Source organism: Pieris napi, chromosome 24, assembly GCF_905475465.1.
Source record: "Pieris napi chromosome 24, ilPieNapi1.2, whole genome shotgun sequence".
NCBI lineage: Eukaryota > Metazoa > Arthropoda > Insecta > Lepidoptera > Pieridae > Pieris > Pieris napi.
In genome coordinates, this window is record NC_062257.1 from 1585288 (window position 1) to 1600780 (window position 15493).

Consider the following 15493-nt stretch of genomic DNA (forward strand, 5'->3'; position numbering starts at 1 on the left):
TATTTTGATTATGGGCTTTATTCGTATGACTAATGGGTCAAATTTGATTTGAATTAATGAGATTTGTATGTGTTCGTTTCGTATGCATGCACAAAAATAGAAATACACAACACAGATACTTAGTAGTTTTGGTTATGCTATGCATCGGAGCGACCTTGTTTGTTTGCAAATGTTTAGTTTATTTTTAAAACAAAATGCCAAAACCGCAATATACGCAAAAGTTCCGGGATTGTTGGTTACGGGACTCCCAATTAAAGGACTGGCTGGAAGTGGTGGAAAGTACAGCTGGTGGCGGCTGGAATTTTGGTACGAGGTGCTGGATTTCGAAGACATTGCAGGAGAAAACCGATTTGAAGATTTAGCCACGTTTGCTATATCTTTATTAGTTTTACCGCACTCTAATGCGTAGAGCGATTATTCAGCATTATGAATATCGTGAAGACAAAACACAGAAACCGAATGAAGCTAGATCTACTGTCATCTATTATGACAATCCGCGCAGGTTTAAAACGCGAAGGAAAGTGTTGCAATAATTACATCTTGCCAAATTATGTAGTCCAGAAAATAGGAACGAAAGAAATGTACTTAAAATCATAAGGTGCAGAGGAATCCGACTCTGCTGAAGATGATTTTTAACGATTTTGTATGTCTTCTATAAGTTTTTTTGTAATGAAAATAAACGAATTTTATAATTCAATTTACAATATTGTTCTTTTATTGTCAAAAAATATATCCTAGCTGTATGCTATCCATCTAAAGTAAAGAGTGACATAGTCCATAGACTACTGTTTACTTCAGTAAAACATGTGTTTCCCGCGGTAAAAACAAAAAAATAGTGCTCGCCGGCTGCTTGCCTAACCCCCTCCTATCTGCGGACATAAAAATCACATCGATCCTATATTTCCTTTCGGCGTGAAAAAAGGATAAATAAACAAACACACTTACATTTATTTTATTAGTTAGTGTGGATTTTAGTGGTTTTCTGGTGGGTTGCGACGGCAAAATTGGTGGGTTCGTTAAAATTAAGTTGGCAACACTGATCGCAGGGCTGTCATCTGTAATATTTGCTTCCGAGTTGTTGGCAGCACCAGCAAGCCGGTTTTAAATTTACTGATTGATCTCCATTTTCAAATTGCAATACAGATTCGTCATTTGACTTGACTTTGTAGGCGCCATTTTGTGGCGGCTTTAACATGAGAGGCCGGTAAGTATTTATGAAATTTTATTGTGTATTTATGATTTCATGTTACAATAGATAAACATTAATTTAAGATTTATTTAGTGTGTCAATGTTCCCTCTAAGATTGAATTTTTTAGAGGTGTTCCCGGTATGAGAGGCAGAGGTGGACCACCACGGGGCGGTGGAATGCCGCCACGTGGCGGTCCTCGTGGTGGATTCCGCGGAGCGCCCATGCGTGGCGGTCCTCGTGGTGGATTCCGCGGAGCGCCTATGCGTGGCGGCGGCGATCGCGGTGGCCGCTTCCCACCGGGGCCTCAAGGTCCTGGCCCACACCCAGTTCCTACAATAGAAAGCAGGGGACCTCCACAAAGTAAGGATCTTTAAAATACTCTATATTCTTGATAATTTCTCAAATTTTAACTTGATGATTAAATGTGGTTAGTCTCATGTGTGACACATATCATTGTTTAGGCATTGTAATTCAAACGAATTTACATGTAATCCATAAATGTGCATTTGAACAAATTTTATTATCTATTGCATGAGAACATGATATTTTGAGGTTATGTTGAAAATTAATAGGATATAATAGTTAAATTTAAAAACGCCACGATTAATGAGGTATGGGAATCAGACTTTGTTCAGATTCGTTACTTAATCCTGAGACAAAGCCATGCCTCTGACATCTTGCTTTTAATTTGTAAACAGGAGGTGGATTTGGCAATAACCGAGGTGGTCCCGGTGGTATGAGAGGCCGTGGGGGCTTTGCACCTCGCGGAGACAGGGGTGGCCCACCACACATGAGGGGTGAGTTTAAATGCAATAATTACATCAATGCGGCTAACATATTATGTATATTCTATAAGCTTTTGAAAGACTCGCCATTTAAAGCATATTGAACAAGAATTAAATTTTTTAATTAGGTAGTATTTGGCTTCACTTTATTTAATATCCATGTTAAGGCTGATTTACATTATCATTAGTGATTAGGAGAGTGCTTTAGGATAGTACTTTAGTTAAAACATGTAAGGGCTACTTGCTTTAGTAAACGCTACGCTAAAGAACTTGCCTTTCAAGTTGTAATAAAGCACTCTCCTTAACACTAAGATAATGTAAATCGGCCTTTAAATTCAGCTGTAAAAGGTTATAAAGTCAGTTAAGCTTTGTTTAGTTGTAACAATAAAGTGTTTAGGAAGACAAATTAAAAACAGGCTTTTAGTTTCTTTTGTATATTTCTAAAATAAATCAGACTTCATTGGACTGGCTAAGAGTTTTGTAAATATGACATTACTTTAAGGGTATTTATTATACAGTTATTGTAATATATAATTAATAAATAGGTAGGGGAGGTAGGGGTGGTGGCCCTATGGGTGGTCCCCCAGTAGGGCCTCCCATGCATGACCTACATGAGCCCAGTGGTCCACGACCTATGCCTCAAGGAGCCCCTGCACCCGCACCCTACAAACGAACAAGTGGGCCACCACATGGAGGAGGACTGGGAGCACCTAAACGTGGAAGGTGAGATCTTTATTATGCTTATACACAATACCTTATACTGTATTCTTATTTATTTCATTGATTATTTATTCTACAATTCATCCGTGACACCTAGTCCTTTTTACAATAATTGCTTTGGCTATGTAGGTTATTGTTATAAATAAATTAGGTTCCATTTATATAAGCAGTGTTGGCCTAGTGGCTTCAGCGTGTGACTCTCGTCCCTGAGGTTGCAAGTTCGATACCCAGCTGAGCACCAATGGACTTTCTGTCTAAGTGCGCATTGGTGGCACATGGTGTAATGGTTGCAGCTCCTTACAAACGTTGTGTAAAAAAAAACATGGTGATTAAAAAGAGTGGCGGAGAGTTTATTGCCAGTTCTTCTCTTCCGTTCTATGCCTTTGATTTGAGAACTGGCACTAAATGTAAAATTAGAAGCATTGTTTTTCTTTACTGACGAGTCATAAGTGTACACTGTGTTACCTATATAAAATATAAACCGGCAAGCCTTAGACAAAAAGTTGAAGCAGGCTGATCACCTCATCCAATAGGAAAGTACCTATTAGATTGACATGATCATAAAACAGATGCAGAAATCTGAGGCCCAGACCTAAAATTGGTTGTAGCGCCACTGGTTTATTTTATTTATTTCAATCATATATGTACCTTCAATTTATATTATCACTATATGACACAAAACATTTTGTTATCTATTTTAGTGGTATTTTAAAGACCCTAATTATTGAATACATATGTATATGTTTGTATAAACCCCTCTTATTAGGAGTCGCTCCTTAATTTGGAAATACATATACCCAATACATCCTTACCATAACATATGTATATCTAGGTTTGATGGCCCCCGTGGTGGTGGTGGTGGTGGCAGACCCTCAGCGGGAGGTTACCAGCCCCCACAACACAATCCAGCCCCACAGCCCAATGGATATGAGCCAGTGTAAGTAAACACAATTTTGTTAATAAATAAAAATTGAAAACCATTTATACCTACTATTTATTGGTCTGTTCAGTAATTTTATTTGCATTACAGTTGATTTCATTTACTATGACTTTGAAAAGCATACTTTTGAACAAAATTCACATAGCTATAGTGAGTTATTTAATAAATAATATGCAAAACATCCTATAATACTTCTTCCTATTGATAATACACAACGTTTATAAGTAACATTTATCCACATGTAGACGACTCATTGGTCTAGTGGTTAGTACCCCTGACTGCGAATCCATGGGTCCCGGGTTCGATCCCCAGCTGAGGTGAACATCGATGTGATGAGCATTTGGTGTTGTGCTTAGGTCTTGGGTGTTTAAATATGTATTTATAAGTCTATCTATAATATGTATGTATATCCGTTGCCTAGTACCCATAACACAAGCTTCACCAGCTTAGCATGGGACTAGGTCAATTGGTGTGAATTGTCTTTAAAAAAAAAAAAACATGTATCAACGAAATTAAAGTGATTCCTTCATTGTTGTTACACTTGAAATCACTGTATTTTCTTAAAATCCCAATTATAAAACTTAGGTTTATATGATGATCCATTTACACGATAGGAATGTGCCGTCTGATACAAATATGACGTTAAACTTTTACTGATATATGATATATTAAAAATAATTTTTACATCTATATCTTCCTATATTAAAGAATTGTATGTCTTCAGTCATACAGGATACCAACCTTACGAACAGCCACCGGCCGACCCATATGCGGCACCTTCATACACCTCAAAGTAAGTTTATCTTTTATCTAATAACTATTTGATATTGAATTTATAACATAATATAGAAGCAACTCAAAGCCCTTTGACTCTTGATTTTTAATTCCATAGAATTCTGACAGCTATAGTTTAGCCACATTCCATATACCTAATTGAAATATGGGGTACAGCGTGCAAAAACAAAATTTCTAAAATACAAACACTACAAAATAAATTAATAAAAGCACTATTCAGATAAAAAAATTTAACACCTACTAATAAAATCTACCAAGAAACTAAAATTATGACGATTAAACAACTATATGTTTATAGCACCTGTATCCTTATTAAAAAAAATTTAAATAACTCTCTACATAGTAACTTATCATTTAATAAAATCAAATACACCACTACACGCAATACTCGTCGAGCGAGTTTGCTTATCTTGCCAAAGCCGCGCACAAATTATTTAAAGAGATCTATTAGGTATGAGGGTCTGCAATTGTTTAATCGGTTGCCGTCTAAGGTTCGTAACATTAGCGTGTTTGATCAGTTCAAAAGGGCATTAAAGACACACATCAGAATGAGCCCATTAGACTAAAATTGGGCTAGCTGATGATGACGTGTATCTCGTTCGTATATACTTAATATTAAATTTCTCATGTAAATAAAAAATAATTTTTGTAATGAGAAATAAAGTTCTTTAAACATTATAGTTTTTTGACATGACAAAGATTACAAATCTTTTTAGCCGGACCCATTTTTCAATTTCAATTTATACATGAATTTTATTTGTTAGTGAATGTATCCATTTTATTAAGTGCGGGTGCTCACATTAAAAGTGTTTTTACGGCGAGTGATAATTACGTACCTTTTCATCCATCACAAACAGTAGAATACACGCACAGGCATAGATAGCCAGCTAAAGAATAAAATAAACTAATTTAACTTAATTCGATAAATTGTTCGTGAAATTTTAATATTTTTGTATTAGGTCACTTGACTAAGTAAATATTTAGATTTACCTTTTTGCCCTTTTTCGGTGGAGAACTTTTTTAGTAGCAACACTTATGAAATGTCAGAAATCTAAAGAATGAAAAATCTGAGTTTAGTACCAAACATTTTTTTTATTTAAAGCCAATACAGGATGTTCATTGTTTTTAAATGACTGGGCCAGTAAATAATTATTTTAAAACTTCTTGTAAAATATTTATTGTTTCCTCTTACGAGCTTTTGCTGCTCAAGTACAATTGGAAGTGGTGTCGCACCTTACAATAATAATTTGAAGTAACACAGTGGTGGATGCTCACCAAAAATCCTATGAAAAGAGGTTACCAATTCTTAAAGGCCGGCACTCGTCCTCTGGCATTGAGACTGTCCATGGGCGGAGGCTTTAAACATCAGATGTGCCTCCTGTCTGTTTGTCCCCTTTTCTATAAGAAATATTAAGACAGTTAATTCAAGGGAAAAAATTTCTTTAATTGACAATGTCCTTCCATATATGAGAGATTCAATTTACTAGTTTAGGTATTTTGTTTATTAATAAAAAATGGGCACGTTCTATTTCCAATACATACAAAATGTTTATCATAAACATTAAACATATGATGAGACTGTTTTGATAGGAATTGCCGTCTGATATATAGCTGCAGATATAAACAACAGTACTGATATTTGAAAAATAAACAATAAAAAGAGAAAATAGATAGACCTGGTATTCATAACATATATATCTCGCAGCTCCTATCAAGGAGGCAGTTACTCATCTCCGGCTCCAGCGCCAGCTTCGACGGGATACAATTCGGGATACGGCTCTAACTATGGCTACTCAACAGGCCAAGGGGGATATGAAAATGATAATTACAGGTAATTATCGTATTTTTAAGAAACTACAAATAGATTTTCATAATAATAATAACTTCGATACGGGGCGGGGATTGAATTACGCGTTATTGTTAATATTATTTTCGACTTTCCAGTACTTTACACCACATAATAGTAACTTTTAGGTACAAAGAGTCACTAGGTGGTCACGAAATTTTTTATTATACTTCGGTACAGAAAACGTTACGGCGCGTTACATGGGGGGGGGGGGGGTCAGTAATCTCCAAAAATTGTGACATAACCAATTTTTGTTTTAATGTTTTTTTACTCGTTTAAAACAAATTCAGACGATTTTGAAAAATTTAAAACTTGAAATATAGTATTTTTTTTAAATTGTGATTATTTAAAGCCATGTTGTTTACAGACTTGATAACACTTTTGTTATTCTGTTCTTCATAATTATAATTAATGTTTCAGTAATTCTGGTGGGGCCGGAGACGCGGGCTACGGAGCCAGCGAACCGGCCTACACGGCCCAAGAATACGACTCGTATGGTCAGCCCGTATACCCATACCAACAACAACAACAACAACACCAACAACCCCAACAGTACAACGCTAACTATGGTAAGTTCTAGAATATGCGAATATGACAACACTGTGTCGATGGTTATAGCCAAAATGGATTAAATATAGGAATAGTACTGGTGAAAAACTAATTATTTCTAAGATAGACTATTGTGATGGTATTAAAAATATACATTAAAGTAACCACGAGTAACAAATTAGGTGATCTTTACAAACATGATATTGCTATTATTAGATGAAAGGTCTATATCTTAATTATATAACTAAATTCAGAGTAAATTGACACATACTATGTGTAAGAACTGAATATAAGTATGTAAGGATATAGTGATATTTAAGTAAATATAAAACAAAATTCAATTGATGTACATAGAATGTTACAGTTTCATAGTCCAACAGTACTATAGTAATTTTCCAAGTTAACAAAATTATTAACATTTAAATAGCCTTAATAAATTTAATATTAGTAAAGATTTATCACAAATAGCACAAATAGCTACCGAGATGTACTTTCTGGAAGTCTAAGTAAGGCTGAGAAGTAATAAAATAATGTTGCTTAACAAATGCAAAAATATATTTCAATTTTGCTAAGAATAAAACATTGAATAATATTTTGTTAGGTCACCTATACAAATAATATTTCTATTCAAACCTAAAAGGTTAAATGTGTTTATTCTCTATAGATAGAATTTCTGCTAAAAAGGTTTTAAATGGCAACACCATTAAAAGTTAACAGGATGAAAGAAATTCAAAATAAGCTACAATTAATAGATTATAAAAATTACTCTATGGCTTTTCCTATTAAATGAATAAACAAACTGGCCATATATGAGAAAAACACTCAAAACATATATATGAACAAAACAATAACTGAAATCAGTATTAAGCAGGTCTTAAATTTAATGAAAATTAGATACTAAGATTTTTCACTAAGGCAGTATATTTTTATAGACAATTACCAAATGATGCCTCAAAGGAAGTAAATTTATACCATATTTTTAAATGATAACAATTATAACTCGAGTCATTTGCTATTTTAATTTAGGTTAAATATTGCCAATTCACAATTCCTAAGTTGAAGAACCAACTGACTAGGAAAAAATAAAATCATTTGTTATAAGAGCGTTGGGATATTTCAGGTAGATTTGAGATGGAAAGAAATAATATTTGAAACTGTCTCACAATATTATTCATGGTACTTTTTATTGCAGCTTAAATGATAGATTGGTAGGTATTGGATTTAGAAATTACACTCAAAACAGTAGATATATATAAATAATAGTAATTAAGCTATCAATAGGACATTATTAAAAAGGTTCTTAAGAACAAATTTAATGCAATAAAGGTTTTTTTTTATTGAATACAATTCAGTATTTTATATGAGAAATGGTTTTGATAATATTGTTTTAGCTTTCAAATTACGAGATTGTAGACTATGCCAGTGTTCCGCAAACTTTTTGGGTTCAATGTATATCTAGGAAAATTAGGAGATACACTAAAAATCAGTTTTAAGTAATAATAATCAATAATCATAAACTTTAAATGTCAGAAAGGTATTTAATGCGAAGCACGAGAATGTTTAATTGAGCATAGGTGGTCGAAATTTGGAGTAATTGTTGGCAGGGCTGCTCTTATATCTTTGTCAATAGTCCTAAGGGTCCCTTGAGTTCATTTATGCGATCAAAAATATCCTCCGGATATGCAAATTAGATTAGTTTATGATATAACCTCATTTTCCGCTGCCAACAACCAATGACCATGGTACACTGATCACTTAAACTGCGGAACACTGATCTATCTATGTGATTGTTTGCATTACAGGCAGTTGGTGATTGATAAAGAAACTTAATGTCACAAAATGTTGGATTAAAACAAGAATGGATGTAATTGTATTGTGAAATAGTACATTATGTAATAATACAGTGGTAAAATTACCATTTCTAGAAATTAAGAAATAAAATAATGTGAATGAATTGTGTAATTTCATTTTTGGCCATAAGATATATTATAGTAGTAAAATAAATTGGGCTAAAGTTTCATTTCAGAATAGTTTTTTTTTAATGGCCGATAAAGGTTTTAAAAATAGGTGAACTGCAGTGTAGCAAAGCTACAGGGGATTGTTAAAATAGACAGGTAAAACATTTTAATTCAATAATTAAGTCAAACTGTCATTTAATATAAGTTAAAGGCACGTCATTTCATATTAAAGCACTTACTAGCAATGTTGCCATGAATAAAAAGGTGTTGCAAATTTTTATGCCATATACCAATGTTTCCATGCATAATAATGTTATTCCATTTGAATATTATGCCAAAGTGCTTGTAAGCACTTAACAAGACAAGGTAGAAAATAGACAACATTAATCATAATAATAAATCATTTATTTACAAGAAAGTGGTACATTTATGACAATCAAATATAAGAGAAACAGTTACAGAGTTTAAATCACTAGTTACGATGTCTTTATATGAGCTCAATAGGTTGTGGCTAAGAGATAGGTAGAAAAATATGGCTCAAAGAATATGAAACTGATATATGAGGACACATTTAGTTAATAAGTATTATACAAGCAAAACCTGTTTAAAAAAATAGGTATAAAATGAATAAAACGTCTTATAAGCTATATAAGATAATTACTAGCAAGTAAGAGTGAAGGAAATAATAAAATATATAAAATAATAAGGTTAATTTAAGTCCTAGCCAAAGTTTAATAGTAAACTCAATAACTTTATTCAAAAAGGTACACTTATGAACATCCGCAGAAAAGATGTTAAATTGATTCTAAATTTACATCAAAATCATTTATTCATATAGTTAGCACAAGGTACACTTTTGAACGTCAAAAAAGACATTAACTACCAGTGCACAAGTCAAGGGCGAAGAAATGCCAAGAAACTCTCCGCCACTCTTTTTAAACGCCAAGTTTTGAGTCATACAAATTGTTTGAACTGGAGCAAATCAATCCCAATGATTAGGATAATTAGTTTAGCACAATTGCGTTTTAAGTAATTGGTTGAGATACTGGTAATAATGCTGATGTGTGAGTGTGTAGTGATTTTTTTTATTATTAATGTTTTATATATGTACAAACTAAAAGTACAGAAAAACTACTAAGGTGGTGCCTCAAGGGCTAAATCATAGTACAAATTTCTTTTATTTATAATTTAATTCCTTATAAGCTTAGAGATAAAGCACACATACAATTAAAATGAAACGAAAACATTACAACACAGAGAAAGAAACGTTTTATTTCCCTTCATTATTACATCTATCTACACGGAGCCAATCAATCGCATTCCAGGTTAGCTAAAAATACCTTTTAGAAATTAAAATTAAATTTTCGAGTGTTATATTAAGATGCAACAATGAACAAGTGTACGAACACTAAATGGGTACATTTTATTCTTCTTTATGTAACTTCTATTCTTTTCTTTCTTTCGTCAATCTTTATATGAAATCATCTAGACGATTGCTTAATAAACTTTTAAACAGCTATTAATAAAACTTATCATATATATTCTCTTTACTCGTAACTTTATTACAATGTCAAAATTCGTTAAATCAGAATGAGCTCTGTCCTATTCTCGTGTAATATATATAATAAATATATGTAGGTATAACTAGTCTGGCTAATGAAAGAAGATAACGAAAAAGCGCGGCAAATTCAAAAAAAATTAGTATGGTATCCCTAAAAGTTTGATATTTTTTTTTGATTAAACATATGTACTTGATTTTATTTTATTAAATACTATACGTATTTAGTCTTTTATTGATATTTAAAATGACTAGCATTGCATGGAAAACTAAAACTATATTTATTATAAAATACAACTTTATTCGGAATAATCAAATCCTGCGAAAGAAACGAAATATTCTATCAAATAAAACAAAGTTTAGGCAATTATACCTGTTAACTATTCGGAAAAAATATATAATAGAAATAAAAATGAGTAATTGCATGAAGTATCAAGACAATAAATCATACTAACCTAAGAAATTCAATGACATTCTGTGTTGCCATCCGAAAGTTTTCAAATAGTTCAATTATCTTCTTTCATTAGCCAGACTCTTAAGTAATTATGCAGCCTCGGTAGTGTTGCCAGTTAAAAACACTACCGAGATTCGTACATCAGAATTATTGACCAATTATTTTTAATGTAACTGTAGGTGATATAACATTTAAATATTTTTCAGAATATGGCTAACTAAGATGACAAAATGTCACGAGAAATGCTTTGAGACACATTGACACGGTCTACACGGAGTGTGCTTTACTCACGTAAGTATATTATTATCAAAAATGTAAAAAAAAATTTAAACAATTTTATAATTGTTTTAACTGTTTGATACTCTTCCGTTGTTCATACGTGAAATACTACAAAACATTTAATGACAACTGGATAAAAAAAAAAATTATATTAATAAAATAAATATGTTACAGGATATAAAATTATTTAATAGAATAAAAATACTAAATAAAAAAACTTGTGAAAAAAACTAGTGAGATTAGCTTTTTAGTTTGTTGTATGATTTTTTTTTGTATTATTTTTGAATTCTATAATTTTGGTTAGATGATTTGGTTATGTACTCCTTTTTCCTTACCCACCATATTATTATTGTTTAGATATTACTATGGTTGCCTGGAAAATATCGATTGTTAGCGATAAGGCCGCCCGTTGCATCTCTTATAATTTTCATGTATTAAGTTATTTGCTTTCTATTATAAAAGTAATGAAGTGTGAATAACTACAAAATAAATAAAAAGTATAGAAGAAAAACCCACTGGTGTTGTAATCTCAAGGTTTTTGCTTCTTCTGCTCATTTTGTATTGTTAATAGGCGATTTTCTCACGCTATTATCTTCGCCGTACAAGTTAATTGTCGACATAAAAAGAAAAAATTATTGTCTCATCCGGGATTCGAATCCACCACCTCCGAAAAGACAGGCGCCTGTGAATTAAAATGTTGTGAAATAGTAAAAAATATAAGATATGTTTTATTGCTTCGCTGAACCCAAACCTGCGGGCTCTGTATAGTGTTATATTGTATAAAATCTGAAATTGTATGGCTTTTTGTAACATTGTTTTAATTGTTTCAGGTAATGTGCTTCGCAGATGTGCAGATGAGATTACAAAAGTAATAAATGAAATAATAAATCTATCTTTTATTTTATTTTACATATTAGAATTAAATAACCACGTCTTTACTCGTGTTTTTTTCTTGACTAGTCTTGACTTTTTTTGTATTTGTGGTCGCAGCACAGCTAATTTGCTTTTTTTATGTTGACAACGTATACGTCATTTTAGGAATATGAAAAATGTTATTTATTATCCTTGTCAGCAAAAGTAAGCTAATAGCATTTTTTTATTGATTCTCATTCACCTCAAGATCGGAATTTCTTGAACTGACACGAATTCGACGTAAAATGATGCGTAGTTTTGTCAACAGATGGCACCATATGGTTTTTGCATTCGTAAAATTAATTAATTTATTTATTGTTATTCGATAACTTATCCGATATTTTATTGCTTATTCTGCTATTCGGGACGGAAACAAATCAAAAACCATGGCAATCGGTCCAGCCGTTCTCGAGTTATAAGTGTTGTAACAAACACGACTTTCTTTTATATATATAGATAATAAATTGGATTTTATTTTAAATATAATGTATCCCACCTCTACCTAATTAAACAATATCAAAGACAAAGAACATCTACTACAGTCTTTGACAATGTTTGTAGAAAATGTAAATAAATCTGGCAAAGTTAAGCAAGTGTGCACTAATGACCAATTGGTATGATCCTGTTCCACTAAATAAAAAGAATTTCAAAACTTAGATAAAACAAGTACTAAGAATTCACGCAGATTATTATTACAAATTGGGACTTCGTTTCACTGTCAGTTGTTATGAAAAGTAGTTTAGTTTATAAAAACAATTGATTAGAATACCAATTTGATACATGTTTTAGCCGCTTCCCTTACCAAAATAATACTTCTATGTTTACAAGGAGAAATAAAAAAAAGGTTATAATATTATCCTATTTATTAAACAGTAGCTTCAGGCAATGTTGTGATAATGTCAGAGTCTCCAGGGTCAGTGATGGCTAGTGTGCATACTCTGTAGTATTTACCACAAGCTGTGCCTAACTCAATGTTGTTTCCACTGTAGTGGTGGACTCCTGTCTTGGCTAGCAGAGCGTAGTATTCAACCTCGGATTTCCTGAGAAAAAAGTATGTTAAGTACAAATGTAGCTCACTTAAAATCAGTGTGACATCAACTAAAAGGTTATCTCTGCAAATAAGTTGGTTCTGAGGTTTTTTCTTATAAAAATTTGTAAATTTTACACTTGGATCTGTCTACTACATCAAAGTCAGCTAAATTACGAGAATTATGAACATGAAACTCACCAGATTTAAAAGCACATGGATCTAAGACTACTCCATAGGGTTCCCAATAATAATTCACTTAAATAAAGATCCAATATCGCAGAGTTACCTCTTAGATACAGTATCTTTGATGAAAATTAAATGGGAAACCATACTTCTTAGTCCGAAGACTCCATATGCTTTCCGGTAAAGTTAATTCGGGAACTCTACTTCTCAGTAGTCTCACCTTAGAGGAGGAGCGTTCTTGGCGATGATCACCAACTTTGCCTTTCCTTGACGAAGAGTCTTTAAGGTTTGTTTGTACCCCAAGCAATATTTGCCTGATTTCATAACCAGGGCTAACCTGGAGTTGATGGACTCGATGGTCTTTTTCTGAAAAAACAAGTAAACATCAGCAATAGCCAATAAGCTAGGCAATATGAGATAACCTCAAATAACTATGTTTGCTACAAACTCAACCTCTCAAATTATTGAATTAGCGAGCCTATCGAGTAGTATTTGATTTAGGACCGACTTTTGTGGCGATTATATATATTAGATATAAATAATCTTGCCAAGAGCCCATTACAGTTAATCACGATACACGTGTTAATACGTACTTGTTTCTTAGCGGCAACCATTTTGATAGCGTAGGTGTCACGCGATTATAACTGCAAAATAGAAAAGGAAGAATGTTAAATATTATTTAACACAAGAGAAAAACGAATTCTTACTAAGAAATGATAAAATTATAACCTACCCCGTACAGCACGATACTTAAAAAGAAATATGGAAGCCGGTGTTACCAGCTATTGGCTATTAGTATTGCCTATTACTTTACAAGAATTATACAATCTCACCTGTGAAATTTAACGTCACCTTTTGAGCTTCAGTGTAATCTGTGAGCACAGTGTAGATATTTCAGTTTTTTTAAAGATATCCGAGAACAATACGAAATAATGAAAATTGAAATGTTTTTAAAATAAATTTTTATTTGTAATAGTAAAGCAAATTCATATTTCGCATAAAAGTTGGCATACAGCGTACGTATACATGCTCATAATATGATTTTCATATCGTAGTAAGTAATATTTATTATATTGAATTATTATATTAAGTCGAGAGAAATTCAATAAAATATTATTTTGAATACTTTTGTTCAAAATTCACTATACTATATCTTATACTAACATTCGAGGGAAAAACTACAAAAATTTCCGCAAAATTGTCTTAAGTTGGCAATTATTTCCTACACACAATAATTGCCAGTTTGGAAAATGCTTGTACTTTACTTTACTTTTGTGCATTAGCCAGCGTCAAGTATAGGATTTTTTATAATTCGTGCTTGTCTTTAGAAATTCTACCGTGTCCTCCATGTACGGTTTAGGCACTTGCCCGGTACCGCACAACCCTACCAAAGGCCGAGAACAAATTTAAATTAAAATATGTTTCATTTTTCGTATATAATATTGTTTATCTATGTAATCTGTTTTGGCTTTTTGTACTGTCTAAGTGTTTCTTTTGTAATATTATGTATGTTAGCTGTAAGATTACTTATAATTAAATAAATAAATAAATAACTTGCCCTCGAACCGGGAATCGAACCCGGTACCCCTCACCTAGCTGCCACTTAAGGCTGCTAGGCTATGAGGCCTCCTCAGGAACAGTTTTAGCTGCGTTTAGTTAAGAATAATATTTGACAGATTATTTTTAGACTATCTTTTGATTGATGTCATATAAGGGTAAGATTCAAACTTCACAGTTGCCATAATTTGTTGCTCACCAAGGCTTCCATATGTCAAACTCAATGCATAGAGTATACAGTGGATCTCATATTTTATTATGACCTTGGTTGTAGCGACCATGTTGCTATCACGACGTTAAATCTAAAGCATACAGTGCGTTTTCCAATTACAGAGCATAATGCGACTCAGTGCCGCACAATGCCGCATAATGCTGAAGCTTAATTGGAACATGAATTAGTTTTCAAATGCATCAGCAGAGTGCGCTAAGTCAGTGTTGAAAAAAAATGTTCTGAATAGAGTTAGCAACCTCATTAATGTATAAATAATGTGGTTTTAATAATCAAATTATTTCATTAACATTTTTTTACTGAAATTAGAGAAAACCTTTAAAGAATATAAGGTTTTAACAAGCTAAATTAACAGTAAAATATATAGTTTCATGTAAGAAGTTTATATAATTTATGTTTTGAGTAATTTTTTTAAAATTATTTCTAAAAAAATTATATACTTTTTCAAAACCATTGCAATGTTTACAAGAGTATAATCCTGTAAAATAAATTTGTTTACAGATCCGAA

General features: G+C 32.3%; 2 protein-coding genes across 3 annotated transcripts; one reads left to right on the plus strand and one right to left on the minus strand.

Annotated features, from left to right (window-relative positions):
- The first annotated feature begins 1065 nt into the window (after positions 1-1065).
- Positions 1066-11966, plus strand: LOC125061814 (basic salivary proline-rich protein 2-like). 2 transcript variants are annotated; one of them, XM_047667420.1, is made up of 10 exons: positions 1066-1204; positions 1318-1550; positions 1889-1987; positions 2521-2698; positions 3528-3632; positions 4360-4428; positions 6136-6261; positions 6697-6845; positions 11002-11086; positions 11905-11966. In XM_047667420.1, exons 1-9 carry the CDS (start codon positions 1194-1196, stop codon positions 11010-11012), a joined length of 981 nt encoding a protein of 326 aa, XP_047523376.1. In that variant the 5' UTR covers positions 1066-1193; the 3' UTR covers positions 11013-11086; positions 11905-11966. The 2 variants fall into 2 exon arrangements, with proteins under 2 accessions (XP_047523376.1, XP_047523377.1); XM_047667421.1 differs by lacking the exons at positions 11002-11086; positions 11905-11966 and adding an exon at positions 8628-8779.
- Positions 11967-12836: 870 nt separating this feature from the next.
- On the minus strand, positions 12837-14024 carry LOC125061864 (60S ribosomal protein L30). The gene is made up of 4 exons (XM_047667497.1): positions 13933-14024; positions 13793-13843; positions 13420-13565; positions 12837-13026 (listed from the first exon to the last, which is right to left on the minus strand). Exons 2-4 carry the CDS (start codon positions 13811-13813, stop codon positions 12852-12854), a joined length of 342 nt encoding a protein of 113 aa, XP_047523453.1. The 5' UTR covers positions 13814-13843; positions 13933-14024; the 3' UTR covers positions 12837-12851.
- Between the last annotated feature and the right edge of the window lie 1469 nt (positions 14025-15493).